Below are 17,205 nucleotides of genomic sequence, written 5' to 3' on the forward strand. Positions count from 1 at the left end.
TGGACGCCCACGTCCCTAAGAGTCGGGCCACTGAAGAACATCAAAACAACCACCAGGTAGATCAGGCTGCTAAGATTGAAGTGGCTCAGGTGGATCTGGACTGGCAACATAAGGGTGAACTGTTTATAGCTCGGTGGGCCCATGACACCTCGGGCCACCAAGGAAGAGACGCGACATACAGATGGGCTCGTGACCGAGGGGTGGACTTGACCATGGACACTATTGCACAGGTTATCCATGAATGTGAGACATGCGCTGCAATCAAGCAAGCTAAGCGGGTAAAGCCTCAGTGGTATGGAGGACGATGGCTAAAATATAAATATGGGGAGGCTTGGCAGATTGACTACATCACACTGCCACAAACCCGCCAAGGCAAGCGCTATGTGCTCACAATGGTGGAGGCCACCACCGGATGGCTGGAAACCTACCCTGTGCCCCATGCCACCGCCCGGAATACCATCCTGGGCCTGGAAAAACAAGTCCTGTGGCGACATGGCACTCCCGAAAGAATCGAGTCAGACAACGGGACTCACTTTCGCAACAGCCTCATAGACACCTGGGCCAAAGAACACGGTATTGAGTGGGTGTATCACATCCCCTACCATGCACCAGCCTCGGGAAAGATTGAACGTTACAATGGGCTGCTAAAAACCACTTTGAGGGCAATGGGGGGTGGGACTTTCAAAAATTGGGATACCCATTTAGCAAAGGCCACCTGGTTGGTTAACACCAGAGGGTCCACCAACCGGGCTGGTCCTGCCCAGTCAAAACCTCAGCGCCCCGTAGAAGGGGATAAAGTCCCTGTAGTGCACATGCGGAACATGTTAGGGAAGACGGTTTGGGTCAGTCCTGCCTCGGGCAAAGGCAAGCCCGTCCGCGGGATTGCTTTTGCTCAAGGACCTGGGTGTACCTGGTGGGTAATGCGGAAGGATGGGGAAGTCCGATGTGTACCTCATGGGGATTTAATTTTGGGCGAGAATAGTCCATAAATAAATTGTATAAAGTTAGTTGTTAAATAACCCTGTCACTGTCTGTTATCACTGTTATAATTGTTATATTTTGTACCAGTAGTAGCATAGTAAGAATCGTCCAGATTAAAGAAGGATGGACTTTTTCGATGAAAACCTAGCAGAGCACAGCGATGATGGAACTGGACCTGGTTTTCAACAACTGGCATCCAGCAACTTCATCAAGATCAACATCTCCTGCAGACTGTGGGCACGGGCCACACCAGATACATCAGCCGTGAGCTCCGGATGCAGCAAGTGACCACCCATCACCACACATCACCTCCCCTGCCACGGAAGACCATAACGACAGATGGAGCCTGAAGTCATGGATTAAATGAACTCAATGGACACTTTAGAGTGATGATCCATAGACTAAAGGAATGATATCTGGAGACAGGAGAAGTGGTGGTGATCAACCGGACAGTGGGGGACCTGGGCATGACGTAGATGGTATGGAATAAGGGGTGGATAATGTCCTGGGTTTGGCCAGAACAGGGTTAATTTTCACCGGACTCCAGGAAGGGGCACAGCCGGGGGGTGGGGGCTGACCCCACCTGGCCAAACAGAGCCCAGTATTCCATACCATGTGACGTCACGCTGGGTTCCGGTGGGGGGGGCGGCGCGGCGGGAACGGACTCGCGGTTTGGGCGGGCGCAGCGCCGGTCCGGTTTCGGGAGAGCGGCTGTTGTACGGTTCGTGGTTGTGTTTTCTCCTTATTTGTATCGTTGTTGTTCCTGTTTTCCCTCTGTTTGCTGTTCTGTTAAACTGCCCTTATCCCGACCCACCAGTTTCTGCCTCTTTCTTTCCATTCTCCTCCGCACGCCGGCGGGGGGAGGGGCGGCCGCGTGGCGCTTTTGTTGCCGGCGGCAGCCGAAACCAAAACACAGGGATCCAAGAATTTCTATTCTTGTCTCCCAGACAAAATGTAAGAGATCAGTCTGTGTGATGACTTCCATTAATAATTTTAACAAACACAAAATATTTGTAGTCTTCCAGAACTGCATACTTTTTCGCTCTTGGCTGCTCTTTATGTGCTTCACCTACTGCAAACAGCTAACTTGCTTAATAATTTTAAAATTAGATGCATTTACCAAGTATTATCTGTGTGAAACTCAGCCAAAATATTTACAGATGGACACTAAGAATCTGTTTTAGCATATTAGTGTGTATCCATTCATTATTCCTCAATGCAATTACCTCTCCTCCAACGTCAGTTATGCATGCACACATACAATATGAACAATAAGCACATTTATCCTATGTTTTAATCTGCTGTGAGCTTCATGGGTTGCTCAGGTTTTCTGTGATCTGGTTTCTCATCAAACCTGTAAAGTACTTGAAGACTTGTTGATGAAACGCTGTATGTATAGTTTAAAAATATTACTATTGGTGCTTGCTTGGTTTGGGTTTAAAAAGGCACACTTTCTGTTAGACTACTGTTTGTAAATTATGACAGCATTTGAACACCAAAAGGAACTATGAGCCAAAGTACCTCTGGTCCTCCTAAAAAGCTCCCCTACATCTTACACCTATTTCTTTGCTTTTGCAAACATATTTCACTGCCTTATGCCGTTCAATATTCCTTCCTAACATGTGGTACAGAATTAACCTCAAATGCCAAAAAATCCCTCCCATATATGGTAGAGTATTGAAAACCAAAGCTCTTCAAAACATTTTCTCTGTAGACAAAAATATCTTCCGCAGGGCTGGCCGAGACAGACTGCCAAGTCTGCAGCCACAGGGAACACTGGATTAGAGGAGCCCGCTCTAAGCAGCAGATTTACTTTTTCTTTTTAAAGCTGCATATATGCTAGCTTTGCGACTTCAGCAGTCACTGGTATCAAACTAGAGTGTTCATTTATCTGTAGAAGTAATTAATGAAATGTACATTTTTAAAACAAACTAGTGGCAAATCAGTAGTATCTGGGAACTTCCAATTATGTCATGCACAAATACGTGTTATGAAACAGTGAAATATATATATAAAAAAGAACTGCAGTAATCATTTTTGTTCAAAGACAACTTAGTGTAAAAAAAAAAAAAGAAGAAAAAAAAGAAAAACAAAACAACTAGACCAGAACACCACACAGAACAGCTTCCACCTCAGTCACTCTCTTCCTTAGTAAAGTGATGCTTTGTCAACAGATAGGTGCAAGATGTTCACTTTTACTCCCTACTCGCTGGATTTTTAAAAAAATTTTTTTTTTTTCAGTCAGGAAACAATCTACGTCAATAGAAGTCATAGGAAGTACCAGTTTTACACCCTACTCACTGGATTTTTTTTTACTTTTTTTTTTTTTTTTTAAATCAAGAAACAATCTACATCACTATATAGAACTGATAGGAAGTACCACATTTTTTATCAAAGGTACCACATTTTTTGTCAATACCTCCTTTTTAGTGCAGTGGGTAACATGCACATTAATATCAAGCATGCACAAGATGAAAAATGTTTTCGCTGTGTAAGTGCAGAGTACATTAAAGTTCAGCTTGCAATCATGATATTCTTAGGTAACTGGAAAGGATTTCAGGTGTGTTCAGGTATTTTAAGTCAGTTTTCAAGGCTCCTGTGTGATCAGAAGACTCCCAATCCCCAACAGAAGTCATTCAGCCACGTAGATAACTTAAATTTTATGTCTATTTCTCTCGAGAATTTCTAGCTTACATGAAAAATCACAGAGCAAAGTCATACTTCAGAGCCGCAGTAGCACAAACTGGCAATTTACTGCTCTGACACTATCCACATTTTTCAAAGTAGAAGCAATAAAATGACATCTATCATATGATTTTAGCTCATATGATTGCAATGCACAATGTAATCACAGTCAAATGTATGATGATTAGCTGAGTTACTTCTGAAATTACAGTTCCATGAAGCAAGCAGAATTTCAGTACTACCTTAAGTATACAGACTGACATGTTTAGGAAAGACGTCTTCACTAAAAATGCAAGAGGATAGGACAAATTTGAAATAGCATTTCCATAAATGAAAAACACCCCACCCCGGTTAGTGTCTGTAAGGTAATTAAGAACAACCAAAACTTTGGGGATAAAATCCACAAACTCAACTGAAAAATTTCATTTCTCCTGCTTATTATATTTACAAATGTAGTGCTTTCAAGCAAGCCAATATATTTTTCTATGATTCCACATTTTAACTCTGTATTAAAAAATCTATTCAAGAACGCAATCCTACTGAGTTCCAGTCATTGTCTGAGACAATGGGAAGCCCGATTCATACGCTGGTCTAGATAATGGCAGCCTATGTGATGGAAAAGCTAATCCCTTCGAGCATGCCGCTCAAACACCCAAACTGGCTTCAAAGGTAGTTCAGGTCCTCAGGTCCCACATAATACGTTTTGCTTATTTTAAGTTGCCACGTCAGTTGTCATGGTGCAGCACCACGGTCAATGATAAAACCAACTGGTTTGGAAGGGATGGATATGCCTCTCCTTGTGCCACAGTTAATCGGCAAACCAGACAGTTCACCTACGGAGTATAAAGAGTTGACTGCAACTGAAAATTTACACCTGACATGAGCGATGCCAGGATTTCACCAGTCTGCTTTCGAGAGGCCGATTCCCACTTCCAGCCAAAACAGCAGCACTACCGACGGACTTCAGTGATTCACGAGCAAATATCGGTACGTTGTCACAGAGCGTGAAGATAACTTCCAACAGAGCGCTTTGTTTGGGCAATACATCTGTCACAGCAACTTGCGAGAAAATACTAACCACTCTAAGTACAAAATAGTTATCCTCATGTGATCGTGCACGTGTAGCTAATGATACAGGGTAGTATTTATGTGCCCCTTGATTTAATGACAGTAGAGAATGAGAACAAAGCATTTTTATAGCATGTGCATTTTCACAGGGAAATGTGATGCTTTCACACCACTTTTCCATAGCTGTTCTGTCCTGATACTACATATTTTTGCACAAAACATACACATACAAAACTCATAACTTAAGCACAGAAAGCTACACATGCACGTATATTTCACATATCCATATATATATCCACACATAGAAAAACATGTATGTAAATTTTATATATGGACTAAAAATGCACATAAGCAGACATACTATGAAAATATCTTGCTTAATTTGAGTTCAGCACCAACTAAAGTACAATTTGTTCATGAAAATTTAAATAAATTTGGGACCTTCTCTGCTTACTAAACAACATGTAAGAGTAAAGAAAAAATCTCACAGAAGCAGCATACCTGTGTTCATTCTGACACTGGAGGATTTGCTACAAAAGTCTTCAGATTTCCTGTAGAAAATAAAACGATCTATTAATTTGCACAAGACAAGAATGCGTGGTACAAAATGGCAGCAGGACTTCTCGGCGGGGTGGGGAATCACTGTGATACAAATGACAGTCCTATTTTAACACAGCTTTAATTAAATTGGTACCGCTTGTCCTTCCAAAGTTAAAGATGAGCTGTCGCTTCCATTATAAGCTACTCTATTTTCAAGTGTTTAGTATCTCTGTGGTAAACATTTGCTCTAGGATAAAAATCTAGCGATTGATTTTTGGTTTTGAAACTATGAACTAAAAATTACTCCCGTAGATGAACGGGGAAATATTTTTAAAGGCTGCTTATAAGCTTTATTTACTCCTTTGTGCAAACTGAATAATATAAAGGGTAGGTCTCTCCAAATATGTGTTAAGCAGCCAAAGTTACCAGGTGTTTTTCAACAGTTTATAAGCAAATACTATGTAATAATATATATTATATACAAAATAATATAATATTATATATAATATATATAATACATAAGCGGAGATGTGGCTGTTCTTGTCCAGGATTTAACGTGTCTCTGCAGACAACATTGATGCTCTTAATGTTCTTCACTGTATTGCTCTGCACAGAATCAGAGCACGCGCCTTGGCACCCACAGGAATCCATTTCAAAACTCCCACAGGAGTCAGCAGGTAGGGAATCAGGTCACTATACATCAATGCACTTTTGAAAGGTAATAATTTGCAACAAAATGCTGTAAAATGCACACAAAAGTTGAATCTCTTTATTTAGATAACCCAGCTCTATACAGTAATTACAAACAAACAAACAAACAGTAAAACCTCACAAAACCAAACTACAAGTGTAGCAAAAGCATGGCAGCCGACATTAACAGGTGACTTGAACCTACTGTGGGTATGTCACAGGACAAGCAGACAGTATTTTCCACCTAATGCCAATTTATGTCACAGCTTTATCTTAGGATCAGGAGCTTTAATACCTCCTCAGGGTTTTCAGAGATAAAAAGCTAAATGCAGAAGAGATTTCCAATGGCATTCTGCATACTGGCCAGTCTCAGCTGTATCATTACATGTGCTGCCCACTATAATTTACTTCACTGACTGGGCAGACACACTGGAGGCCAAAATACTGAGGGCTAAAAAAAGTCATTCTCCCTCTGCACTGTTCCCACATCAAGTTTAGGACAAAACAAAGGGAAAGTAAGAATTTTTAATGTAATACAGATTCAAAAGGTAAACTAAAAATATAAACTGCCCGCCCACGATGGAGTAAGTTGGAAGGTATGCCTGAAGGACCCTTTATAATGGGAGACTCAAGATACTGATTAATACCAGTAAACAAAATATCGAAACAGGATTCCAGCTCCATTCAACAGGAACCCAGAATTAACCATACTTCTGAGGTAACATGTACATTGCTGAATTCTCTTCTATTCATAAGGAGGCCACGTTCTCTACTGCTTGAAAAACTTAGTTTTTCAGAAACTATGTGAACTCTGCTGCAAGTCACAGTCACAAATTTTTCAGTCAGTTTTGTGACAAAAATCCATACATGTTAAACTTCTTCAGAACTATGGAAATGGATATGTGGCAGTGAATAAAGTTTTATTGCGTTATTGTTATGCGGCAGCTATCCGCAAACTACCTCTGAGAATTTCTAAAAGATCTTTTAAAAATTAAAGCAAATTCTATTTTATTCATTTTTTGATAAATTGACTGAAATTTTGGACTTCTGTAACAGCTACAGAATATTCTTCAAGCCTCAAATTCTTACAGTGTTTTCAGGCTGCTAGAGGAGACACCATTTTCGAGCCTTCTTTTAGCTTGGAACTGAATCACTGATGGTACCACATGCAAGCTACGAAATGCAATATGTATTTACTTTCAGACCCAACAAGTACAGAACTCCTGGAACACTGCAGAGCCAAAATGATTTCTAGCAGGTGGCTTTGATATATTTACTTAAAGCGTGCTTAACTCTTACTCAAGTTTTAACAGACGACACTTAATTTTAGCACTACAGCTTTGTCCTCCTAAGAGTTTTTCTATCTGACCAGCTTAGGCTGCATTGCTGACACTCAGCGACGGATTGCACACACATCACTAACATTTCCACATCATTCTCATTTTGCTGAAGAATGGATTATTCTTGCATACCTGAAATCTATGTGTGTAAATCAGGAAATATAACTGGCACTCATGCAAACAGGAAACCTTCCATTTAATACAAAAATTATTTGGAATTCTCTGCTTCAAAGGAGCTAAAGTAGCATTTAAATACTCAATGGCAGTAGGATCCAAATGAATGCAATGAACTTAGTCATATGCCTGAAAGCAATTTACTCAGCATTGTTTCAAGCAGTCTTTAAGATCCTTCCTTCAAGAAAGTGGAGGGGAGCGGGGAGAAAAGGGCTTTGTTTGCTTTGTACTTCTGTTCCTACTTCACGGCCTCCTGCACATTGCTTTGTGAATGGATTTGTAAGGAGCTCTAATACAGACGCCTGACAGAAGTGAGATAAATGTTCCCCTGGAAGCATCAGACACTCCTCACTGCCAAAAAGGATGCCCAGCGATCAGCTAAGACACCCAGCTCACAGACAGCTAACACTGCGACGGAAGGAATGCCTGTCATCATTGTGCAGACACAAAGCGCTACTGGCATGCGTGAGTTTGCAAAATCTGAGACTGCTGCTCAGTTACCTAGATCAGGCAGGTTTTCTACTAAGCTCACTCCTGATCTTAGCTGCTGAGGTACAAGAACACTAAGTTTAATCACAGTAGAGTGCCTAACTTTTGCAGAGGGAGATCCAGGATTAATCTTGATGGCATTCTTCTATAGTTGGCTTCATCTGGCAGAGGTAATGCAGTAGGAAATGAATGACTGTGCTAACGCATAAAAAGGGATCTGTCAGGTTGAATACAGCTGCAGTTACCATTGCTATAGTTTCACCAATTTATCTTGCTGTGTTATTTCTTGGTAAGTCCCTCTATTTCTTGATAGCGCTACAAAGATTACCTCATCTCAGCACTGCTTTGCATTGAGAGCAGCTACTGAAAAGACGTGTGGGAATCTCACGGACACCTGCTCTGTTTTCTCCAAGAGACCCTGATAGCTAGTTGTGATCACTTCTTCTGTTCCTGCTAAGTTCTGAAGTGTGGGGGGCTGCAGGCAGCCATTCTGTCACCCCTTCTGTTCCACATTTATATGGAGCTATAAAAAGGGTTAGTGAGAAGTCAAGGAAGGTTTCCCCGCCCTCAGTTTATTCATGAATACAAGACGTGTGTCTTTACTGATAGAGGCTTAATTCCGTCATTGATCAGATGTTAGAGCACCTACAGCCGTAAGGTAGGAGCTCTAACATCCAACCAAACATCAGCTAAATAAATGTGAGCAAGTGCTTTGTGAATCAAGGCCTAAAGGAGTAGTAACATGCTACTACCTGCTTGTACCTCATTCAAAGAATTAAGTCAAACATTGTTGATAACCATAATCCATAACTACCTAAGGATCGAGACCATCAGAAGTCAGAACATCCTTTGCATGTAAAATTCTGAAAAGAACTGGGAGGCAGAGGAAAGGAGATTTTGGTTTTTTTCTGGAAGCACATATAGAAACTCCAAAAACTATTGTTACAGTTTTATTAGTAACTTAATATATTGCAAATCCCTAAATGCCACATAGGAGTATCAGATCAAAGGCATCCAAGCTCATGGATAACTTTCGGGGTCCTTCTAGCCCCTGCTCTGTAGCCATGGAGTCTAGAGCCCTTTGAAATCCCGGGCCTGCCAGCTGCGTAGCAAACCGGGGGCAAACTCCAGCATGCTGGTTGTCTGCTTGCTTACACGGGTTTTGAAAGGCTCTTGAAGAACAAGGTGGTAAGTTACCTTCTCTGGTATGTTTGGAATCAGAGCATACAAACTCTATTGCTGTTTCAAAACAAGCTGGCAGTTTCTACATAGATTGTGTCTGAAAATATTTTTGACCTATTCTACTTAATATAGTCAGAGTACGAAAGAGGCTCAAAGAGAAAATATTTCTTAGTACAAGCCCCTTTCCCACCAACAGCAGCCCCTACAGTTATATTACAGGCATTCTTGTTGCCATGTACTGCAGGGTAAACCAGGAGTCTGATTGACTTGAACCAACTAAATGTTTTCCTCCAAGGTATTCAAGACAACTTTTATTAGATGCAAGAGATCAACGAGACAGTGTTAATGGACTAACGACTTTTTTTTTTAACAGATTCCAAGTTACCTATTATTTACTCGTTTCCATTTCACAAGCAATATTATAAAAAGCAGGTTTAAAATGTAATTTTCTGATACAGTATTTATATTAATTTTAAAAGTAATTTTAGTATGTGCTCTTTATAGTTACCATCCTTTGTAATGAATTCTACCCCAAGGAGCTTTGGTGAGAGGAGCAACTGGTTTACAATACAGAGCGCAGATGGCTCAACAGCAGGATAGATGTGTGTGTGATCTGGCTGGAAAATGGTGGATTTTCACTGTCTTAGGTAGAGAGCAGTGCCCAGACATTGGGAGAGGATAGAAGCTTTCCAGATTTGTGTGAGAAGGAGTGTTAGACTTGCATTAATGGTGTTTGCCAGCTTCATGGTTTAAGGTAGAAGCAATAATCCACTTGAGACAATATCTGTAAAATTAAGGAGCCAAATCAGTCACTGATTTTACTCCAAGGATTGTTTATTCAGGCAGTTTAAACTTGGCAGGTTCTCTACAAACACTTATTTATTACCAGGCAGGATTCTATATCCTAATTTGCATCTGGTAGCAAATTCTTTTAACCCAAATCATTAAGACTCTGCAGAGCATTCCTACTCTCATCTCTGCAATAGGCCAACATACTTTATAAGTCAACTCATGGATTCAGTGAAGGAGGGGAAAAAAGGTATGAAGCATTGGTTCTGGAAAACAGTGAAGCTAACTATTTTATCTCTCTCAGCTTTTAAAAGAAATTGTTTCCGATGTTTAGCTGCAGCAGGACGACTATAGCAATGAGAATGCAATGAGAGCTTGACAGACTGCAGAATGTTTAGATTGTGGCAACAGTGACTCATATGCAGAAAAAAACCTGTCCCAAAGCTTCCTTGGGAGCAGAGGTCTCTCCTGCGGAGCCCCTAAGCAGAAGGAAGGTGTACATGCAAATGTATTGTTCACATGAAAAGACATTTGATGGAGCATAGCTAGATGGGGCTTATAATAAAAAATTGAGAAGGTACTGAAGAAGGTTCCACCATGTTTCAATTTCATTAACATGCAACGAGATGACAACAAAATGGCAGGAGACTGTACTAAGATCCAATCCAGTAAGGCATATGCTGAGCATATGCTTTATGTAGGCCCCACAGACCTATGTCCATCCTTAATGTTAAACATGAGCATAAATACTGTTTGCCCCAGACCATATTGCCTCACCCTATGAGGAGCTGAATACTCCTGTTCTAACAAAAGTGTTTTCAAATAGACAGGCACACAACTGCCACCATAGTTTCTGCAATTTTAACTTTTAAATTTTGCTTACGGGATTGCAAAGACATCCTCATGGTAAGTGCAGTGTCATCGTACACGTTACCTACGCAAATCACCTGCAAATGCACTGATCAAGTCAAACAATTGGGATGTCCGAGTAACTTGTACATGGCCAGCAACTTCTACTGGAAGGCAACAGATAGGCTGCATCGTGGTCAGCAGCAGTAAGTGCATGATCAGGGATATCTGTACAGACAAAAGCTCTGTTTACTGGATCATCTGGGGAGACACAAAATACTAGGAGACATGTCTGGGCTGCAAAGAGCATGAGCTGGTTTAACTGACGAGGAGAGGCTGAGCAGATCTGTGTCTGCAGAGATTTTTTCAGAAGTAGGAATGGGATGGGTAGTTACCCTGCTTTAGCTGTTGAGAAATTTTTGTTATGAGTGATATTTGAGTAGAAAACCGCTGATTTCTGAGCAGTGTGGAAAGGCAGCAGAACAGACATGGAATTGGGATTTATGATTTTTTGCTGTGTTTGTCAGGTTGTAATTAGGAATAAAAACTTGAAGATATTCCAACTGCCTACAGTATTATTAAGAAACTAACTTAGGTGGATATCTAACTTATGACACATCAGACTTATAAGCCTACTTCCCGTAGCAAATACAATACTAACAAGGCACTGGTAAGGTCTTGTTCTGAGAAAAATCACGAGTGGTTCTAGTTCCCATAAGCAAGAGTTCAAAGAGCATCAGGTACAGGAGAATCCATCACAGGAGTCTACGGCTGATCATTCTCTATAAAGACATGAAGAGATTGGACAAAAGTGGAGGAAGTAAAGGAACAGTGTTGGCACAAGAGCTATTATTAACCGTTTCATTCATCTAAAATGTAAGTTGAAAAATCGTAAGGTAGTTTCTATCCATGACAGTCATTAAGGTCTAGAGCACTTTCACCAGGAATGCTGTGGTCAAACTTAAGAGCCTGAACTTGACAAGCGTATGTGAAAAATGTGGCTCTTTGAAGGCAGGGGAATAAATCTGATGACACAGGAATTTCTTTCCAGACCTTGGATTCTTTTCCTAATGTCATTTTTCTGGGAATGCTATAAATGCAAGATTAAAAGAAACTGCTATTATGTCCTCCTTTCCCTCTGTTTCTACATGAACTGAGAAAATTAACTAAATATCTGACGAGAGAGAAGAGCAAAGACTACATGTTTCTAAACACAAGGCTCCTTACAGCAATCTGTGCTATTGCATACAGCATCAGTAGAAACAGTTCAAACATTTGTATTCCAATCGGTATCAACTTAAAAGTAAGCTTCTCTAGAGAAAAGACTTGCAGCCTAAAATTTCTCCTGTTATAGGATGATTTTTACTAGATATTTATTCTTTTGACTAGCTATGCACTGAAAAACAAACTTAAGTTAAACTTCTGCGCTTAGTTCTAAATAGATACTTGCTGTTACCTCAAAATACCTCTCTTACGCTTCAGTATCAGAACATTTTCCTAAAATGTAACTGCAAGTATAGAAGGATACCAAGAAAGCTGTTCAAGCTGACAACATTCTGTACATATTACTGGTTATTTTTACAGCTGCAAAAGAAAGGAGGAGGACAGACTGCTGCTTTTATGTTCTGCATCTCCTTAAAACTAAAGGAAATTTTATTAATAATTCCAGTCGTGCTTGTGGTGTTTGTGATTTTTTTCATTATTTTTATTGCTGAAGTATAAAGACAAAAAAAGTCCCCATAACTGCTGACTGTATTTCGAATTTCTTACCCTTTTCTCCAGGCATCTGCTATTGTATTTAATAACATAAAATTGTAAATTACTAGCCTTTAGTGGTAGTTATTTTTGCCCTCTGCTTTTGGCTTCCTCCTTTGCCGTTGCCTTACAAGAACTACGTTTGTTCAAAGTAAGCCATTCTGCAGGCTGGAAATGATTGACAATTACTGAGTGAGAGCATGTCACTGAAGCAGATACGCAGTAGTTCAGTGTCCACAGACATAATTACAAAAAACTCCACACTCAAGACAGAGTGCCTAAAATACATTATGCACCTTCTCAGTCCTCCTGGCAGTTCCCTAGCCGGGTGAACACAGGTGTTACAGGCGCACAAAGGAGCCCGTCGGGTGGCCAGAGCCCACACAGGGGACGGGTGCCTGTGGCACGCATTTACACGTTGCTTCGCCTTGGGATGGGTAGCAAGGCAGTTCTGCTCAGGCACAGACACCGGGGGAGAGATCTCAGCATCTCAGAAGACAGTGGCGTTCACTGTGCCCCTGGCTTAGTACTCAGGTATCCACAACCTGCCCAATTTTCTCCCTGGTGGAACAGGGAACTCCGGAGCACCACCAGTATAGCAGCTTTCTAGATCACCCTTTGGAAACGTAGAAACCAGTGACAGAAAAGAAGCCTGAAGAGGAAGCGCCAATCGTTTCACCATGATGAAGTATCTGTCTTTCAGTAAACACACTACTTAGCGTTGGTACCGAGAATTCATCTTACTGCCAATATTTTAGACATTCTTTAAAATTTTACCTCTCATTTTTATTTCCCAGAAGATCCAAATATTCCCAGAAGATCCAACTATTTCTCTATCTTTCTCAAGACATGAACCACAAGTATCATCAGAACTATGTTCCTGTTTAAAATACATCATTCAAAGGTTAAATTTGGGTTCATTAGCCTTCAGTAACTACTAAAGACATTAGGAACATAAGCAAGTTCTAGTTTCATCACTCATTTCCAGGACTTTGCAAACTACTGATCACTTGAATACTTCAAGTATTGCCAAATTTTCCATGTTTATACAGTATGACAAACAATGCATTCCTGCTTCTTTCTAGCAGGTATGTAATACGTACCAATTTGAGAATGAACATGCATAAGTCTCCACCTAAACAGAATTCCTTCCAATAGGTATTTTCTTTCATGAGTCAGTACCACTCCCATCAGAATCAGTGGGAATAGTGTTCATTCATGAAAGAAAAATTCTTTTCTGTTTCCTTCCATTGGTTTTGTCTTAAATACAAAAATATGCTTCCCTGAACTACAGTTAGGTAATGTTACATCTAGCTGACAGAGTCAGACCAATGTGTGGGGTGATAGAAGACTCCTTAATATAGTCTTAGTAAGAATGCTGAAGCAGCAGGATTTGGTTTCAACTTTTTGTAGCATGCTCATAAAGACAGAAAGAATCCCTATAACTTAAAAAATTAACCAAGAGGATATTCAATGGGATATTTTAATCCTTATTATTTTCTAAGATAGAAGTTTGATGGGATCACACAGGGAAACTGTCAGTACCCCTGCTAAGTACTTAGAACTTTCAGCCAATTTTGGCTGTTTGACAGAGATGCAGAGGTCTCGTAACATTGAAGGCTTACGAGTTTCATAAGGAATTCCCATGGAGAATACAGACCTTATTGAGGCCAAATGGGCAACATACCCTTAGTGTCATTAGATATAAGTGAATTCATACAGGAAGGAAGAGTTAGGAGCTATGTGTGGATAAATCCACAGACCTTACAACACCAGTCACAAAACTCCCCCACTCCTATCCCCCCAATTTAATTTGCCTTGTTAGGCACCAGGCAATCAACAAAAATAACCAAAAGGTTTCTGCTGTCTAAAAAGGTGCATACTGGAACCCAAGCTTTTCCCATTATGAAAGCATTCATGTCAAGCTCTGCATGGATTCGCTGATGACTAACACGGTTTGAACTCACAGAACAGCCTTGGTGTGATGCAGTTCCAAATGGTGTGACAACATTAACAAGTAGGAGCGACTTCCCACAGCAAAAGAGTAGGTGTTGATGCCTGACATCTGCAGCGGGGCTTGACTTCAGACCAGCTCTACTCCAGTCCTGCCAAATGGGTGCCTTTCAGCACAACAAGCATGTCAGCCACCTTGCCTGAGCCCACCTTCCCGTTTAGCTTTGTTGGTAGGTGTGCAGATCTACTCTGTGAACCCACAATGACATGAAACAAAGAGCAAAAAAATGGGGACTGACCAGAAGGTTTTAGTTCAGATTAAGGAGCATAGTTGTGCAGCAAAAGCTAGAGCAGATTTATTCACTGTTGATCTGAATAGAAGTAAGGTTTCTTCAGTTCTGCTGCTCAAGGAACTACTTGCAGTCTTTCAGTCTTCATACTGTCATGTATCGGACTTCAGTGACAGAAAGATCAAGAAACAGTTAAGGGACACTGTACTTAAAACACAAACCAGTAAGACTCATCACGAGTCACAAGCTGCCTTTTGGAAGAGTAAGTTCTTTCAGCTTCTGTTAATATTAAGACTTCAGATACCTAAATGACTTGGCACTTAAGAGGCCTCAAAGCAAGTCAAATGCTATAAACTTCCATCCTCCTGCCCTGCTGCAAAGCCTGCCTTACACCACGCTGTTCATCTCATTAACTCTTAGCACATTTTCCCACTTCTGAAGAATTGTAGCACTGCTGTACGTGACTGTAGTCCCATTAGAGACTTAACTGTTTACAGGAAAGAAAATATTTAGCAGCAGCAATACTATGTGCTCTCAAAACAAAGGAAAACTCCTTATGTACAAGACACGAAAAACAGAATAATCAGCTTTGCAAGCTTGCATTTGTATGTTTTGCTGATACTGTATTTTGCCCTTTGATCACCAATTTTCATTTCAAATAGCTTCACTCCCCTTCTCCATATAAAGCGCATCAAAATAATGCAGCTTCTACTCTTTACAGCTCCAGTATGCGCACTGTACTGTCACCTGGTTTCATACCTAATGAAGTCCAACATGCCTCAATGTTATATACAACAAAGTTACAATTTTTCCTAATATAAATAGTCAAAGAAATAACTACTGACCATTATAACTGGGAACACAGTTAAACTCATGTGATTAAGAACTGCTACCTCTACCTACTGAGTTTCAAAAGTTCTAGAGACTTGGTTAATTTTTCAAAGATTGGATGCTTATCTTTCTCCCTCTCATTTCTTAATTGTCCACCAGCACATTTAAGATTTCTGCTACTGAGCTCATCCTGTACTGATCCTAGAGCAAGTCAGACACAGTATAACATTAAAACTCACAAGAGTTAAGCAGAGTGGTATAGAAACAATTAGGAGAGAAAGCATACAGAAAAGCTCAGTCTTCAGAGAAACGTGGGAAGAAAACAAATAATTTTAAAATTGGGACAAACCTGGATTTGACAGAAACAGCTGGAATGAGAACAAGCAAGCACATAAGAAAGCGGAATGATACTCCCTGATGTCTGAGGGGCTGTCAAATGACTCAACAGCAAACGTGAATCTACAAAACAAACTCAGAACACACTTAAGAGCACGAAGGAAAAAATATAGTAGTTCTTTTCCACATGCCTTTCATGCCACTGCACCTTGAAAATATATTAAATTGTCAATGCGTTTTATTAAAATACATTGCAGAGATGTATACTACTGACAGGCAGTTATCAGGCAATCTTAATTCCAAAGGCAGACTGCTCTACCTTTCTTGGTTCTGATCATGAAGCAGGAGTCACTGAGATAATCTGGAAAACTTGAGGACCTTGAAAAGAAAACGTCAAGCTTTGAACGGGAAATGGAATCTGCCTATATAGTGGGAGAGAGACTATCAGGCCCTTGACTGATGGTTATCAAATCCTGCTGCTGAAAACCACTAATGGGAAAAGGTCCCACCTTCTCAGAGCTCTCCAATGATCCACTAAGCAAAAAAAAAAAAAAAAAGAAAAAAAAATCAGGAAAACAAAGGAAATTTATGCTTCCATTTGCTGCAAGTTAAGATCTGTTTGTGGAGGGGGTTTCATGAAATGGGTGCACTATTAAACCTATTAAAGTTACAGCCATTCTCATGACTTCAGATGCCAATTAAATCTACTCATCTACCTAAAAGAAAGAGCATTGGACTTGCTTATTTTCAAGAATTCTACCCATTTCCCTGCCATTTTAACTTCTCAGTGGCATTTCAAGGACAGAACTGAACTATTTTTTCACGTAGTCTTACATGCTCTGAGGCTTCTTTAGGCCAGGTGCCATATGGTATAGCGGATTATCCCCTCTAATAAGGCATTAACATGTGGTTTCTACACCTGGCTCCGCCACTGATTTTCAACAGATCATTTCACCTTTGCCAGCTCAGTTTCTCTCACCCTCCTTTGATGCTATTGCAGAGGGACTGGCTCCACTCAGCTGTTTCCACAGACACAGCAGGATGGGATCCCAGTCTCTGCTAAGGTGTCGCTCTTCCTCAGGGGCTGGAGGCTGCTTGGGACTATTGCCAATAAACACTGCTTCCTCGTATTTCAGTTGTTACCTTCCTCTGTTACTTTTTCATTTTAGACTATAAATTCTTGGGAAAGGAGACCAGTTTAGATCTGACTCTGTATGCCTTACAGAGTAACGGGATGCTGGTCCTTCATTAGA

At 40.6% G+C, this 17,205-nt stretch overlaps 1 protein-coding gene across 7 annotated transcripts in view; it reads right to left on the reverse strand.

Annotated features, from left to right (window-relative positions):
• The window catches only part of SORBS2 (sorbin and SH3 domain containing 2), a 246,472-nt gene that overhangs the window by 85,900 nt on the left and 143,367 nt on the right, over positions 1 to 17,205 (reverse strand). For all 7 annotated transcript variants that reach the window (XM_009940196.2, XM_075421865.1, XM_075421864.1 and 4 more), the window contains one exon: positions 5,236 to 5,285. In XM_009940196.2, the coding sequence (XP_009938498.2) occupies positions 5,236 to 5,245 (10 nt within the window). In that variant the 5' untranslated portion in view covers positions 5,246 to 5,285. The remainder of the gene's footprint in view (positions 1 to 5,235; positions 5,286 to 17,205) is intronic.

This window comes from Opisthocomus hoazin, chromosome 5, assembly GCF_030867145.1.
Source record: "Opisthocomus hoazin isolate bOpiHoa1 chromosome 5, bOpiHoa1.hap1, whole genome shotgun sequence".
In the NCBI taxonomy this organism is placed as follows: Eukaryota; Metazoa; Chordata; class Aves; order Opisthocomiformes; family Opisthocomidae; genus Opisthocomus; species Opisthocomus hoazin.